Source organism: Nipponia nippon, unplaced genomic scaffold (assembly GCF_047370975.1).
Source record: "Nipponia nippon isolate SJK-2023a ecotype South Korea unplaced genomic scaffold, ASM4737097v1 scaffold_10, whole genome shotgun sequence".
Classification (NCBI taxonomy): Eukaryota; Metazoa; Chordata; class Aves; order Pelecaniformes; family Threskiornithidae; genus Nipponia; species Nipponia nippon.
The window spans coordinates 30086093-30102652 of record NW_028262291.1 but is presented as its reverse complement, the minus strand read 5'-3'; the positions used below and the strand labels follow the sequence as shown (position 1 = coordinate 30102652).

The 16560-nt window shown below is 41.7% G+C and overlaps 1 protein-coding gene across 1 annotated transcript in view; it reads left to right on the top strand.

Annotated features, from left to right (window-relative positions):
- The window catches only part of LOC104020348 (cytosolic phospholipase A2 epsilon-like), a 37482-nt gene that overhangs the window by 13529 nt on the left and 7393 nt on the right, over positions 1–16560 (top strand). Inside the window, exons 4-16 of the mRNA XM_087746786.1 lie at positions 4201–4337; positions 5138–5266; positions 5950–5990; positions 6712–6754; positions 7178–7241; positions 8177–8346; positions 8471–8566; positions 9331–9368; positions 10604–10739; positions 12240–12376; positions 12680–12905; positions 14325–14439; positions 14872–15009. Coding sequence (XP_087602912.1) covers positions 4201–4337; positions 5138–5266; positions 5950–5990; positions 6712–6754; positions 7178–7241; positions 8177–8346; positions 8471–8566; positions 9331–9368; positions 10604–10739; positions 12240–12376; positions 12680–12905; positions 14325–14439; positions 14872–15009 — 1470 coding nt within the window. The remainder of the gene's footprint in view (positions 1–4200; positions 4338–5137; positions 5267–5949; positions 5991–6711; positions 6755–7177; positions 7242–8176; positions 8347–8470; positions 8567–9330; positions 9369–10603; positions 10740–12239; positions 12377–12679; positions 12906–14324; positions 14440–14871; positions 15010–16560) is intronic.

The following is a 16560-nucleotide window of genomic DNA, read 5'->3' as shown; positions in this document are numbered from 1 at the left end:
GTTTACATTCATTGTTCTTATGAGACTAGTTTTTCTTACACGCTTCGGTTTTCAGTGCTGTAATTTTCTTCTTACTTGTGATGGAGATGAATGATTTTAGCACATGATGGTTCATTTCAGGAACATATCACAGGACTGTACTCTCGCAGAGCAGCAACCAGCTGGCTGCAGTTCTGACCTTCTCAGTTCAGTCCTGAATTTTTAGCTCATCTTTAGCTTGAAGACAGAGATGAGAAATACTCCCACCAACATATAAATGCAATTGAATCAGAAGAAGTTAAAAACTGGGAAAGGATATCAGGGTCACTTAGTGCTTGACTTCCAAAGCGACTGAGTTCACATGTCTCAGCATCCACATGGGGTGACATTATGTCATCAGGGAATGAAGTTGCAACACACGCACAGAGGTAAGGGCCTGGCGTGGCATGAAATTGCCAATGATGCCCAGCAATTGCATTAAAATTAGAGCATGAAGAAAATGCAAATATAATTTTTTGTACTAGCTCCCAGGTAGCAATGAATAAACTGGAAGACTTTCAGCAGCTCTCTTGTACACTTTTTCAGGGATAAGAGGGAGCAAAAAAAGCTGATTAGTCATTTCAAGTGCTCCCATGTAATGAAGGTATCAGTCTTCATAGTATTCATCAGGTATCCAACTATCCTGTTATTTTTTATTTGTCCCACTATTTGCTTCACAGCTTAGCCTGGCTTCAAGTGAACTGCCACTTCTACAGAAATACATAAGCTCAGTTCAAGCCACAGCATGGGGAATAGCTGACACTGTCTGTACAATTCAAGGAAAATCTAGAAAATCACAGGAATTTTATGGGAAACAATAACCTTTCCCCATCAGTAGGGACTGTAGAGGAATCGTGGCAAAATCACATATGGCATAGTTCCCTTTCTCCATGGGAAGAGGACGTGCTTTGTCCTAGTGGTTTCATCTCACCTCATCTTCAAGGTCAAATTTGCACTCAGTAGTTACTAACAATTATATGTAATTTGTCTGTGACCAGCTAGCCTTGATATTGCAGAATCACACAGAGTGGCTGACGTGTGAAGGCACTTCTGGAGATTGCTTAGTCCAGCCCCCTGCTCAAAGCAGAGTCAGCTACAGCAGGTTGCTCAGAGCCATGTCCAGTTGGGTTTTGAACATCTCCAAGGACAGAGACTTCACAACCTCTCTGGGCTACCTATGCCAGTGTTTGACCACCCTCATGATAAAAAAAGTTTTTTCTTATGTTTAAATGGGTTGTCTTGTATTTTGGTTTGTGCCCATTGCCTCTTACCTTTCGCTGGGCACCACTGAGAATAGTCTGACTCTGACTTCTTTATTTCCATCTCTCCCTCCCAAATCAGGTATTTACATACATTGATAAGATCCCCCTGAGCCTTCTCTGCTCCAGACTGAAGAGTCCCAGCTCTTTGAGCCTCTCCCCACATGGCAGATGCTCCAATCCCCCCCATCTTCTTTGTGGACTTTTGCTAGACTCACTCCAGTATGTCCTTAGCTGTCTTGTACTGGGGAACCCAGAAATGTGGCCTTGCCAGTGCTGAGTAGAGAGGAAGGATCACCCTCCACCTGCTGGCAACAACAATCCTCCTAATGCAGCCCAGGAGGCTGCTGGCCTCGTTTGCCACAAGGGCTCATTGCTGTCTCATGTTCAACCTGGTGTCCACCAAAATGCACAGGTCATTCTCTGCAGAGCTGCTTTCCAGCCAGTCAGCCTGTCCTGGTGCATGGCGTTATTCCTCCTCATGTGCAGCACTTTGCATTTCCCTTGCTGAACTTCATGAAGCTCATGTTGGCCCAGTTCTCTAGCCTGTCCAGGTCCCTCTGAATGGCAGCACAGCCATCTGGTGTGTCAAGCACTCCTCCCAATTTTCTACCACCTGCAAACTTGCTGAAGGTGCATTCTGTCCTATCACCCACATTGTTAATAAAGATGTTAAACAGCATTGGCCCTGGTACCAGCCCCTGGAGTACATGACTAGTGACTGGGCTCCCACTGGACTTTGTGCTGCTGATCACAATCCTTTAAGCCTGGACATTCAGCCAGTTTTTCATTCACCCCACTGTCCATTTACCTAGCCTGCACTTCATCAGTTTGACAAAGAATTGTCAATAGCTTATTTTAAGTAAATATCTATGAAAACAACACACATATGGAAAAATAATTTTAGAAAGTAGCCTCATGAAAATGTTTTCTCAAAGAAAACACTCCAGCAAATCAGTAAATTCCAAATAAAACAGTAAAAAAAGACATTCATAAATGCTGCGACTGTTCATTCATGCTTAGATCAGAGTTTTAGCACTGCCAGCTTTCTCAGTTCTATCCCAAGTCTTGTTTTATACACTATGTGGTTGAAAGCTGGAATTTAAAAAAGGATAGAGCATCTTGGTTTTCATTAAGAAGAAGAAAGGAAAAGAAAAGAATTGGCTTTTGCAACTACAGCAAAAATATAGAAATGTGTCCTTCCTGCACCCTACGATGGTCAGAAACCAAAAAGGAGAGAAATTATGTCTCAAATCAGTTTAACATTTCTGAAGTATATCCCACCTCAGCCACTGTGGTGATTTTAGGAATGCTGGACTCATGTTTTCAGAACACTCAAGACTGGCTGTGATAAGTGCGTTAATAAGAGGAGGGATGGTCAAGACGGCCTGAAGCGATGTTTGGTTCTTGGCTTTTGTACAGGTTTCCTATGTGCTTTTGAGAAACTGTATATCAGAGCCAGCAATACCACTTATCAGGATGAGTATGTCAGAGCTCGGCAGGCCATCAGACAGCACAGTGCGAGGAGATGTTTCAGTTATCAGATAGATCAGTAATCACAGCCCTCCCGCAAGTTGTAAATTGAATCTTACACTGGTAATTGCCAAAGTCAATATATTATCCTGTCACTTCGATTATGTAAAAATCTCAGATGCCGAAATGTTTTCTGTGGAAATAATTTCAAAGACAGAAAGGTAACTTATATCATTCATGAGGGAAAACTCCTGGCAGTGTCAAGAAAGTCCTTCAGATTCAGCATGAAGAGTTACCTGGAAATCTCCCTGCCCAACAGGCATCGTCCTCCAGGGGTGTCCCAGTCACAGAGCCTCTGAATTTCAGGCAACACCTTATATTTAGGCAAAATATTCCAAAGCAATATATCTGATATCCTAAGAAAAGACACCAGGATGAACTCTCTTTTAACCTTGAGGAACTAACTCAAGACCTGCACCACGCTTACAGATAGTAAGTGTTCGTCTCTCTGCTCATGAGGTAGTTATCTCTATCGACTGCCACGGGACCAGACTTCTTCCCTTCTCCTCGTTACTCACCAAAGCCTGTGTTTACACAACAGGATGGATCAGCCCTTCCAGATGTCTCTGGAAAAGTTCCTGTCCAAGGTCTGAGAATCTCTTTGGTGTTTGCTTGGTTCACGATCTATGGGAGATGATCCCTTATAGTAAGTGCAGGCTCACTCCCTTCATCCACAAGATCCAAATCCTTTCTGCCACTTCATTTTTCCTGGGAAGAGATGTGGAGTAGGAAATAGCTTCCAGATCTTTCAGGCATCAGCAAACACCAGGAAAAGGCTCCAGCTACCTATTGACCTCCTGAAGAAGCAATCATACTGCTGGTAGGCCTCTCCCTTCCTATCCCACCAAGGAGACAATGCTCTAGGTAGCTAGAATAATTAATTTTCCATTGTGAAGCGTTAATAACCAGGTATGCCAAACATTTATTATCTGAATCAGACTCAAACCTGATTCTTTTAAGATTTTTCATGAAAGTAAAGTGCCACAGAGATAATTTATGTCCAATCTCTCTCAGGGTCTGAGGCTCACTCTCTGCTGCATTGGTTGCCGTTTCTCCTCCTGCCAAATTTGCAGAGAGCTGAAACAAGTTTGACAAGGGGCAATATAAGACTCCTGGCTATTCATATTGTTCTATCCACTGGCTAGGACTGTATTTTTTAAAAATAAGTAGGATTGTGCATAGTTGTTTGAATACATATTAAAAATAGTGTTGTGGTGAACAACGAATTCATTTTATCCAGCTGTGTGATTTCTATCTTCCTGGTTTGGCTGATGTATATCAGAAAGAACTGTCCATCTCTCATCCATGTTCAAGCTACAGAGAATTTCAATGCCTCCACTTCTTGTGTTGTGCTTCCACTGCCAGATATTTTGTGCCTATGTTTCTACAGTAAGCCAATCTGATTGCTATGTGAGCCTCTGGTTGCCAACTGCTTCAGATGAAAAATTCCACACCAAAACCATCAAAAACCGCAGAAATCCTGTGTGGAATGAAACCTTCTACTTCCGGATACAGCGACAAGTCAAGGTACACAAACCAAAAACTCTCTCCTTCATCTCATCTCTATGCAGCTTCTTTCAGTTTATCCCCAAAGAGGATGTCATGTCTTCTGATGCCTTTCTGAGTTTACTTAAAATTCCCCTAGCAAGCTAGGGCAAAACAATTTTGGCTTTTGCTGGACTCCACTTCTCTCCTAACAGATAGTTATTATTTATACAGCAGTAATGTGAGCCTGACCTCCTTGGAGAAGGCTGATGGGACCAATGACTGAATGACAAGACAGAGAAACTATGAAAGCAGCACTATAACAGAGAAACACATCTTTCCCTGAGAGGACATGAAATAATGGCATATTAATGCCAGGAAGCTGCTAAATTCTAGTGTGATTAAGATCTTTACTCAGTTTGCTGCTGATAATTACACTACACTCAAATACCTATGAACAGGTGGCTGAAAGTAGAAAGCGCAAGGACATAGAAAGGTGGTTACTGATCTGAAGTGATCTCTATTGCCCCTGTTGATGATGGGCAATATAGGACTTCTGGCTATCCATGTTTCTTCCTAAAAGATTGCATTTTTGGTGAGGGCTACTTAAAAGCTTAAAAGGTGACCCAAGAGAAATCTCAGTTCAGCCTTAATTGACAAGACTAGAAGCTTTCTTATAAAGGAGATTACACTCGCTTTCTTACTCTTCCTTGTGACACTTTGTCATCGATACTTTTCTATTTGCTCTCTGTAAAGCAGGCACTGAACCTGGAAGAGCTGCAGAATGTCATACTTCTTGAGCACATGCTAATGAATTGGACATTTTTCATTTATTTTCCCAGAATATTCTGGAAATTACTGTTTCTGATGACGACATAATTCATGATGATGACCATGCAATTATCCTTTTTGATGTAGCTAAAATCCCCCCTGGGGGAAGAGTGTTTACAGCATTCCCACTAAATCCACAGGTAAGAGCTCGGTCAGACATCTATTATGTCTTGACATCCATTCTCTCTCTTCTGATTAAAGAGGTGTGCTGGCTCTTCTGTCTTTTACCACCGGCACCAGCTTGGTGGTAAAAATGTAATGAAATTTATTAAAATCTTGGAAATTGCACACAGGTGACAAAATAGACTGCCATCTCAAATTCCTGTAGGTTTCCTCTAGCACAGATTACAGCCAAATTCCCAAGCCCCAGAGCAGATGAAATTTTAGGGAAGCTTTACACTTTTAATAATCTGACAGAAAATGACAGAGTTTATCTAATCCTCACAAAGATTCTAGAAAGAAAAAAATATAAGGACGGGGAAACAGCTTGTTTCCACAATATTTTACTAAACACTAATTCTTAGCATATCATGTTCAGCACATGGAAGCTGGCAGGGAAGTAAGTGTGAAAAATAAAGGTTTACTAGGGAGACTTGTAAGCACCAAGCACCCTTTGTTCTGCTAGTACAACTGAGATCTTCTTTTCCTTGGGGAAGAAAAAGCTGTTTCTGTCCTCTAATGTTGACAATAGCAAGCATGAAACAGAATATTGTTACTTATTAAAGCATAAAGGAAACTGTGCTTGCAAAAATGAAGGTCACTTTGCAAACCTGTGTACATGCTAATTGAAACTGCTTCATTTTTTTTTTCCTTTCATTTTCAGAGGAGGGAGGAGCTGGAAGTTGAGTTTGTATTGGAGAACACGTGAGTAAAACCCCATTATTATGGGAGCAGCAGCTTAGAGTGGGGCATCAGTGCAGGGAAACCTTCTGTGCACCCAGTATCATCTTAATAGCCAGATTCATCCTTTTTCCAAATGTAATGTGTGCATCAGCACATCATTGTAAGAAACGAAAATGCCATGATGTGGAGAATGAGTTCAGAATTTTTAACTCTGTGACTTTCTCTTAAAATGTATGTATTTCTTGCATAGTTCAAAGTTGGTTTTCTGAGGCTGGTAAATCCTATTGCAGTAAGTCTATAGATTTTCTGCACAAGATTCTCTGGGCAGCTCATGGCTGAGGAGAATGTTGCTACCCAATGTGTGATCTGTCTGTGCTATTAAGGCTGTTACAAGCACTTTCTACGTGCTTTATTGCAATTGAATCATTTCTGCTAGGTAGTTATGTGGCATTGAGTCCCCATCCGTGGAGGTATTTAAAAGACAGGTAGATGTGGTGCTTAGGGACATGGTTTAGTAGTGGACTTGGCAGTGCTAGGTTAACAGTTGGACTTGATGATCTTAAAGGTCTTTTCCGACTTAAATGGTTCTAAGATTCTATGATCTAGTGAAAAGGGAGCATACCTCTACAAGCAATAGGAAGGACCAAATTAAAAATATTAAGAGAGAAAAATGTGTCTTGTTCAGGACAGTATCCAGATTATATTGTTTATAAAATACATATCATTTGTTCTTGTTTTCTAGCCGGGATCCTCCTGAAACCATCATCACAAATGGAGCAATAGTGGTAAAATATTATTTGCTTTGTTCTCTCATATTTTTTCCCACATCATTCCTTACCTTAGTTGACTATGATGGCAGCAAGTGAAACATTGCAAGTCTTCATTCTTTAGTGATACTTTTTCTCTTAGGAGCTTTATCTTTGCAGAGGCCAGCATGATCTTAGAGGAGCCTTCAGAGTGCTATCATTTTCCTTTGTTTTGTCTGCATCCATTGAAAATTACAATGTGTTTAGCATAGCACCATCTTCCTAGGTGACGATGAAGTTAATTCTCACTTTCACTGGGTCTGGCAGAAGTCTGGAACACAGTTGGCCCCCACATTCAAGCAGTGACCCTTCCTACAATGACCCTTCCAACATCTGCCAGTGCTGGTGGTGAGATGGCTGAATGAGTAATCTAATTCTCTGTCCCCATCACATCTATTCTAGTGTCGTGAAGTAGCCTGCTTGGAAGTTCACTTGGACAGCAGGATGAAAAAGAAGCATTTTTCAGGTAAGCTTATTACTTCTTCAGCTGAATATTAGTGATTTTACCCTCTCTAACAATGCCTAGAAATTGCATCATCCAAATACTAAGGCTTTAATTAACCGCTTCTAAGGCAATTTGAAAAAACTTTGCAGTAGGGAATGCCACCTGTTCTGCAGCAGGTGTAGGTTCAGGGTTCTGACTTCACAGGGAGCCTTGTGCCAGACTAGAAACAACATCAGATGCTTGAACAGAAGGTATCTAAACCCCAAGCTGAGATCCTGAAAACCTCTGCTGTAGTACTGCTAAACCCTGAAGAAGCTTATTTCCTTAGGTGCGGTCCATGGCCTTAACTTTCCTCAGGATCTCTGACAGTTCGACTTCTGCATACACACAGAAACACCTCGTTTTTTGCAGGGGTTAGCCACTCAGCAGCTGGCTCCTGCCTGACCCTGATCAAGATCCAGAATCTAGAAGTTCCTCTGCCCACATCCCCTGAGGGGCTGGATCTGGTAGGCAATCTCAGAGCATGCATAACACACACCAGCAGGATTAGCTGATCTCTTCATATAAATAGGGTCATCTGCCGCAGAGTCAGGTCTTATTTTAGGGGACTGAGAACTTCTGTTGCTCCCTATTTGGCCTGGGATGAGAACGATTTACAATGCAAAGTACCTGGTTGCATTCACTGTGTCATGATGCAACTGCAATAGAAATGCAGCAGTCTAAAATTCAGTGCCATTCACACCACACTCCCATCCGGCTTCTTGTTCAGCCCATTATAAATATACAACCACCTGTAATGTTTGGGTTTTGGATCACTTTCAGAAGACAGCTTTCCAAATACAAAGGAAGAGGAGAAGGGGTTTGTTCAAAGCTATCTTTTGCTCCTTTTTTTCCCTTTCTCTTTTTTTTTGCAATTAGAAGTAACTTTTTGTGTGCATTTTATCTCATTGTTTTAGAGAATGAGCTGACATTTACAGTGAGAGGATCCTTTGAAGAAACCCAGAGAGTTTCAGTGGGCTGTGACTCCCACTCCCCTCTCCCAGATCCCACTTTCTTCCACTATGCCAAATACAAGCAACCCTCCCTGGATGTTGTACTCACAAAGAAGAGGAGCCTTCCCACCTTTGTACGTTACCCCAGAACATGGTAGACAACACAGACAGTCTTATGATCTGACCTTTACGTGTAAGTAGGCAGCAGGAGGAGAACATTTCTGTCTTAACCAAAAAACACTCCGTACTCCTTTTCAGTGTGCTTGCGTGTCATGCGGAGCAAGAAGGAGCAGAGGCATCCCCCTGACTCTTCCTCTGAAGTCACTGCCCTCCAAGCGGGAAGTAGTCAGAGAGGTAAGTGTCCGCTGGCCATGGGGAATCCTTTGCAAGCTTTTAAAAATTGTTGCCGGTTCCCATGAAGCAGAAACCGACGACCACCTGTCTTTATGCAGAGCCAGTTGTTTTCTAACCTCCCTCAAATCTAAGGCAACGCATAATGAAGTAAATTATTTGGAGCAAAATAAAATGGGAAATCCAGGGGAGAAAGAAGAAGAAAAATGTCTAAGCTGTTGCTCATGCTCCTTCTATTGTCCATGTCCTTAGCCAGGCTGGAGGTCACTGGGTGCCACCGGGACAGAGGGGTGAGGTTGCAGCCTGGCACACTGCCACAGGAGGCAAACCCGTGCCACACTTATGGGGTGCTCAGCCTCTTTGGCTTCCCCTTGTATCTCACATTGTTCTGTGAGAGACTTTAGTTTCAAGACCCATGGTTAATGGTGGACCCTTCCAGGGAGGTGAGGTGTAGCACTGCACTTCTTCTGCCATTTATTTGTGTAGCTAATTAGAACCAGCACAAGCTACACCTGAGTTTCACAAGAGAGAGAAGATGCAGACTATAGATGATAACAGCAAAGTCTTAGTTTATTAAATTGGTGCACATGTCTGGGTACTAATGAAACATTGAGAGGAGAGTCTATCTCCCAATCTCAGTACACTGAAGTTCAGAGCTTTGTAGATGCAATGATGACCCAAAAGAGCTATGTCTCATTCTGACTGGGGGAAAAGGACTGTTTTAAACAAAATATCAATATTCATAATTTTACCTTTTTAATTTTCAGCACCGAAAACTTGATTTGCACTTTAAGGTGAAAAAATGGTAAGATATCTTACTTATCCTCCTTCTTTGTTTTTCCCCTCGGTTCTTTGAATTTGGACAGTTGTCAATCAATTTCCAATCCCTTTGTTACTGTCTGCATCCTCAATGCTGGCTCATCCTCATTTCAGACCATAAAATAAAATGGACTCAGTACACAATACAGAGATTTTCAGCGGCTGTGAGTTTATGTAATTGGACTATACAGTGAGTTAAGAAAAGGTTTTATAAAGAACAAGCCAATTTTCTATTGATATTGGGCTGCAATCAAAATTATGTGCTAACGGCCACTGTAGGCACTCTTTGATACCTCTACAAATTATTGCCAAATGCAGATTTTCAATAAAAGCAGTATTTCAAAACTAATTGAAAGAAACATTTCTGTTTCCCGAGGTCAGAGGACAAAAAAAAAAAAAAAAAAAAAAAAAAAGACCAAAGTCACTCTAGGATACGAAAAATTTGAAATAATGAAGGTACCTGAATTTATTTTTTAATTTCTACTCAAAGAGATAAAGAGATAAACACAAATTAACTCAATCAAGTGATTGCTTATTTCTAAACCAAGGAAACACATTGTGTATTTGGAGATATCATTAAGGCCTTAGTAAAATCTATAAAATTAATATGTTACACTATGTAGGAAGTTCTCTTTCCTTACAAAAGCAGGTGCATCTTCTATCGTGCTGTTTATTTTCAGTAAATATGCTATGAGATAGACATACAGTTTGCAGCTGTCATTTTAAAACCTCTTCCTTACCGCATCTAAGAAAGATTTTCACAGCAGCTTCCAAACTGCAACTATAGTGCTTACAAATATCCATAAATGATATATACACCCACCCACAAAAAACCATTCAAACACAAAAGTCCACGATTTCAGGTTACGATTCACCGGTATCAGTGGAAGTTTGCACAACTTTTGAAGGTGTGTTTAAAAACCACCTTTAAAACACTGCCCTCTACAGGCTTTTGGCTTTATGTCTGAAAGGGAGCAATTCTGTTACTTGTAGCTGTGTTTAATTTCAGGCATCTTTGGCAAGGAGAAAAGAAAAGGAATGCTCTCAGTCCAAAGGAAGATGTACTGTTGTTCTCCAGGAACAAACTAAAACATTTCATCTCTTCCTGCTTTTCTTTATATAGACCTGATGGTGAAGGCATGCCTATTTATGAAGCAGAAGCAATTAAAATGCTGAATTAGACTATAAATGTAATGTGAGATACCTGATCCTCTGTTCCAGCCAGGAAGACCTAGACGTACGCCTGGGGTTTGACCTGTGTGCCCAGGAACAGGATTTCATTCGCAAGAGGAAGAAGGTGGTTGCAGCCGCTCTGAAGGACATTCTCCATCTGGAGGAGGACTTGCAGGACGATGAGGTGTCTGAGATGTAATTATTCTCCGCTTTCTCCACAGCTGATTGTCAAAATGTAGCAATTCCCATTTTCCTGAAAACAGTGTGAAGTTTCACATGCAAGCTATGGCTGACTTCTTTTCTCTATTCTAGCGAAGAAATGAGTACTCGGGGAACATTAATAAAAACCTGCAGCCCTGTTGCTACAGTATCTAGCTTTGTGTTCAGTAGCAGTCTGCACAATAATGCAGAGAAGGGCTAGGTGCTCTCAGGACCAAAGACAAAGCTTCTTTTAGGCCTCACAGCCATCTCAGCCAGATCTAAACCATTGATTCAGCACTTCTTTCCCTCACAGTTCAAACTCGACTTTATTTTGTTGTGCCTTTTGTGCTGGCATTTAGGCTGCCATTGTGTGGGCACAGCACGCTGCCAGTCTGACTTGATCATCTGCTGCAGCTAGAGTGTGCGCTTGCTTGGCAAATGGGAATGATAACAGAGGGTTCAGGGTAGGGAAAAATCAGGTTTCTCTTTTTTAATTATACTCTCATGACTGCAGTGTGAAGCCTGAACTCAGATGCAGAGATGACAAATTTTTCTTGTTTTGCCCTAAACTGAGCTCAGCAGTTTTTTTGCACAGCTGGACCTTTCACACATGAGACCTTGCCTTTAAATGCCAGCACTAAGCCGTGGGCCATTTCCTTCCCCTCAGATGCAGAGGCACCCATACTTCCCTGCAGAACAACCTCCCCAGAGTCTCCTGATGATTTGCACAAGAGATTAATTCACCCCAATGCATGGTAGCTATCTTTACTGTTAATGGAGCCAATTCATGTTTATGGATTAAATCTTCTTCTAAGACTACCAGACTGGATTTCTGTATCATCACAGAAAGAAGTAGTTGCAGCTCACTTGCATACTTAGTATTGTATGTGCATACGTGGTAGGTGGAGTGAGTATGGCTTCTCTTTCCCTCCAGCAACTGTAAAAGGGGATGCTGTCATCAGCAGCCTCTGGTCTCAGGGGATCTGAACTGGTCTGTGCTCTTAAACCCATCAGTCATGATAAATCTAGTATGGCCTGTGAAATAACTACAATAGCGGAAATCGGCTTTAGCAAACTTCAGCAACACAGAGGTTATTACCACTCACATGGAAACTGTGAGACAGTACCTATGTTTTCTGGTCTATTGTATCTGATAAAAATCTGGTTCAGATGGCAGGAGGTACCATTCTCTCTAGTTTTTTGCTGGTCTGTGTTATGGGCTTTACAACAGCACTGAAAATGTGATGTTGGAAATGATGGATTTCATGTCCTAATGCACAGCTGCTTAGCAGAGAAAACATGAAGTATTTCTTACTCCTTTTATGCCCCATTATTAATGCAGGTTTTTCTTCTCCTTGCAGACTGGTGGCATGCAGCATCTTTATTACTTTATCAGTGCTGTAACTTCCTCTTTTCTAATCAATGATGTCTCTCTCCCTTCTCAGGCCATGTCACTAAATGCATGTATTTTGGGATTGAACAGGTACCTGTGGTGGCAATCATGACAACAGGTGGTGGAACCAGAGCTCTGACGGCCATGTACGCTCACCTTCTCAGTGTGCAGGAATTGAATGTCTTGGACTGTGTCTCATACATCACTGGTTTATCTGGCACAACATGGTAAGACCAAGATCAGCAAAGTCTTCATAGGAATTTTCTATACGTGATGTCAAGAAGTGATCTGAAGAGTTGTATCATCTTTACTATCAAGAAAAGACTTTCTTTTTCTGCTGTGGTTTTTTCTTGTTTCCTTCAGTGGGTATTTGGCAGCATTTGGAATTAATTCAGTCCCAATTAAACATGTAGATGATACCACACACACATGTGCTTTTCATGTACATCAAAGTATGATAACTTCCCAAAGCTCTGCTTCTGAACTCACATTTTTCCTTGTGTTTTGTTTCTTTTTTATGTTTTTTTCAGGACCATGTCAAACTTGTATGAAGATCCTGACTGGTCCCAAAAGGATCTTAAGGAAACACTCAATGATGCCCGAAAGCATGTGCTCAAAAATAAGTTCTTTACTTGTTTTGCCCCCAGTCGTCTGAAATACTATTTGAAAGAGTTGTGCCAGAGGGAACAGGAAGGACATCAGATATGTTTCACAGATATATGGGGACTCATCATTGAAACCATGTTACATGAAAAGGTACAATAGCAGCACCTTTCTCTTCAGATTTGTATGTTTAGCGAATAGAGAGATGAGGGCAGACAGTAAATCAAAAAATGTTTGAGATTAAAAGGGACCTCTGGAGGTCATCTTGTCCAACAGCCCTGCTCAAGCAGCGTCAGCTAGAGCCAGCTGCCCTGAACCATGCGCTTTTGAAATCTCCACAGGTGAAGAGTCCACAACTGCTCTGGGCAACATATGCCAGTGTTTGACCACCCTTACAGAAAAGGGGTTTTTTGCTTGCTTGTTTATTTGTTTGTTTTTCAGATAGATGCCTAAAACATGTTCCTTGGCAGTATCATTCTTTGAGTTTGTTGGCTGTATTAGGCAGATGTTAACATCACACCTGGAACAGAAAGGGTGGGGATAAAGCGAAATAATGGGAAACTTACAGTATGAACAACTTTAAAATTAATTCACATGTAAATATTTAAATGAAAATCCTGCTGTTCTTTTAAAAGAGCTGCACAGTGTGACAAGGCAAAGAAAAATCACAAACACAAACCCAAAGACAGTGTCTCTAAGTTGTTAATGGGATTATATCACCCTGTAACCATTTCCACCAAAAGGCAATGTTCAGGCTCTATTTTAGTATTCATTAATATTTCCTTCCCAATAGGCCATTTATACTTAAGAAAGAGAAAACATTCCCCTTGTAATACAAATAACTCCACACACATCCAAATTTCTACTGCCTGAGCACAGAGTGAGAGACTCGCTGGGGGTGGCTCAACAGGGAGCTGTGAGTGTCCTTGCAGTGCCACAGCCCTGTCCCCTGGACCGGCACCACCCGAGGGAAGCCCAGTGGCAGAGCCATCCCTCCAAGGGCTGCTCCAGCAAGGGGGAGCACCTGCAGCTCTCCTTCAAGGAACTCAGCACCCTCTCAAGCCTTGGCACACCTCCCAGACTGTCCTGCTCTTTTCACCATGCCTGACTATGCAAGATGCTCCACAGCAGAAGCAGAAAGGGTCAAGGCTCACTGAATATTAACTCTGTCTGAGGCTTGGCTCTGTCACAGATCTGAGGAAAAGATGATTTTCTGGGCAGTCAGGGCAGGGCTTACTCTTTCTGAATGAAATGTTTCATGCCAAGAGTGCTTTTCAAATATTTCCAGATGTTTTCCTGAAATAAATAATGTGAATAACAACATTTTTTTCCTACCATTGAAATCTCAGAATTTGTTTGGCATATGAACTTAACTTAGGACTATTTGTGTGCTGAAGTGCTGGGGCTGGGGAGGGTCAGAGATAGGGATGATAGCACCTCTCTGAACTAAACTGGTGGGAAACACCCTAGTCGGAGTCTGGTATGCACCGTGTTGTCAGAGACCAGGCTTAGATGAAGTGGGAGGCTCTGTGTCATCTAACTGTCCTCAGCTACTGTCCTTCTTCAAAACAGGAGGACTCCCATAAGCTCACAGATCAGCAGCAGGCACTAAATCAGGGTCAGAATCCCCTGCCCATCTACCTCTCTCTCAATGTGAAGGATAAAATCAGCGACCAGGATTTTAGAGGTAATAATACCCCAGAATTGCATTTAACATTTAATCCCAATAGGGGTCAATTTAGGACTAGGTAAAGAAATCAGTTCAATGCACAAATCCTCCAAAGGGCCAATCCACCTAAGAGCTGAATTTTAATAGTTAAATTTTTGAATGTCTTAGTATATTCAGCTGTATTCAGGATCAAAAGCAGGATGATGGAGGACATTATCATGAGATTACCTGCTAAATTACCTCAGAAATCTAAAGTTTGTAGAGAAATTTAGATGTAATTCACTCTTCATGTTCAACACTGTGAAATGTACAGTGAATAAATGTTTGTTTGCGAAGTGCATTAGTTAGAAACAAGTCTGCCTTAATCTATATGGCCAATACCGTATGTGTTATTCAACTAATTTGTGCCTCTGCTGCTGTAATCAGTCTGTCTTGTGCTTTTTCTTTCAGAATGGGTGGAATTCACCCCTTACGAGGTAGGATTCCTGAAATACGGTGCCTTCATTCGTGCAGAAGATTTTGGTAGTGAGTTCTTCATGGGTCGCCTGATGAAAAAAATCCCAGAATCCAGAATCTGCTTTTTGGAAGGTGATTTGTTGCTCTGTGGAAATGTAATGTAATATAATATATTCCACTCCTGCACAAACCCCTCTTCTGAAATGAAGCAGTTACTATATTTTTTATCTGCCAGGAGCAGTATATGGTAAAATATTAGAACTGATAACAGGTCACTATCTATCTGCAGGACTTCTTATTTTCTCTGCAATTTTGTTCAGCTGAACAGATTTATTTTATTTCAAATGTGGTTATGCTTACTGACATGAGGCCTTCGCAATACTTATATGTCTTTGTCAGCAGCAAAAGTTGTGTAACCCACAGCTAATCCTGATTAATGCTCCAGGATAACACTTCCATTTTGGAGTGCAAATAGGTCATAATACTTACCTTTTTTCCCTCTTGCATAAGAACAGCAAAAGCAGTAAGGAAATCTTTTTTTCCCTTTGCGAAAGCAATCTCTTGCCTCATTGTTCTTCGTACTTCCACCAATTGCATAAAGGAAGTTTCAGGGGTTTTTTGAGAAGTTAAGACTATTTCCTTGTGTGGAGATTTCACTACAGCTAGTGGTGAAGTGTAAGAAAGCAGGCAGAATCTCCCCGTCCCCAGCTGCAATGTCAAACAAGGTATCCAGGTCTCTCCTTCCATGGCCAGAAATGCCAGCAGGTCACCAGCCCCCTTCCTACACCTCCCACCTTGGCACTTTCTTCTTCCCTTCTCTAGAGCGATGCTGGGACATTTGTGTCCCTGTTCCCTGCCAATGACCCAGAGTCCCCTCATTCAGGCAGTGTTACTTACTTCAGTGACACAGCTATTTGAAAGGTTTTCAGCAAATTCCTTTGTACCCCAGCCCCTGAACAGAGCAGGGACTGACTACATAGGTTCTGCAGCTTTTTTGCGTGTGGCCGAGCCCATCCCTGTGACTGCAGGCTGGCATTGCTGGGTCAGGCGATCACCAGGCTGCTCGGGTGCAGCTTCTTCTGTCCATCACTCAGTTCCTCCCCAGCGTGCCACGTTTAGTCCTGCAGTTTGGAGGGTTCAGGAAGGCACCATGGCACACCCGGCACATCTAACCATACCAGGTAACAGTGTTTTCTCAGCCTGAAAGATGATTGCAGATAGATGGCAGTCTGGACTGCCATCGGGTTTGGCTACATCTGTTACTAGAGGAACTTGAAAATGTAACCCAGATATGCCTTAAACCCTCAAAAATCAGAAGACAAATCAAAAGACTCATATGTTTCTATTTTCAAAACTTTTGAGTCAGCTTCCTCATGCTAAGGGATATTAGTATATGAATCTTGAGTGTTTTGTGGTTGCCAGGTCTACTTGATAACTGCATACCTGTAACAGGATTATACTAGAAATAAAGAAAACCTTTAGAATTACAAATGCTGAGAACCTGGGGAATAAGAAATGTTGAGGACAGGTGGAAAATATTAAGATGTACTTAACAAAACGTTATCTGCCACGTAACAAAAAGGAATGTGTTAGCAGCTGTACTGAAAATACTACCAGCCCTTTTCATATATCCTGATAAATTAAGTTCTTTGTATACATTATGGATTCATACACCAATCATAA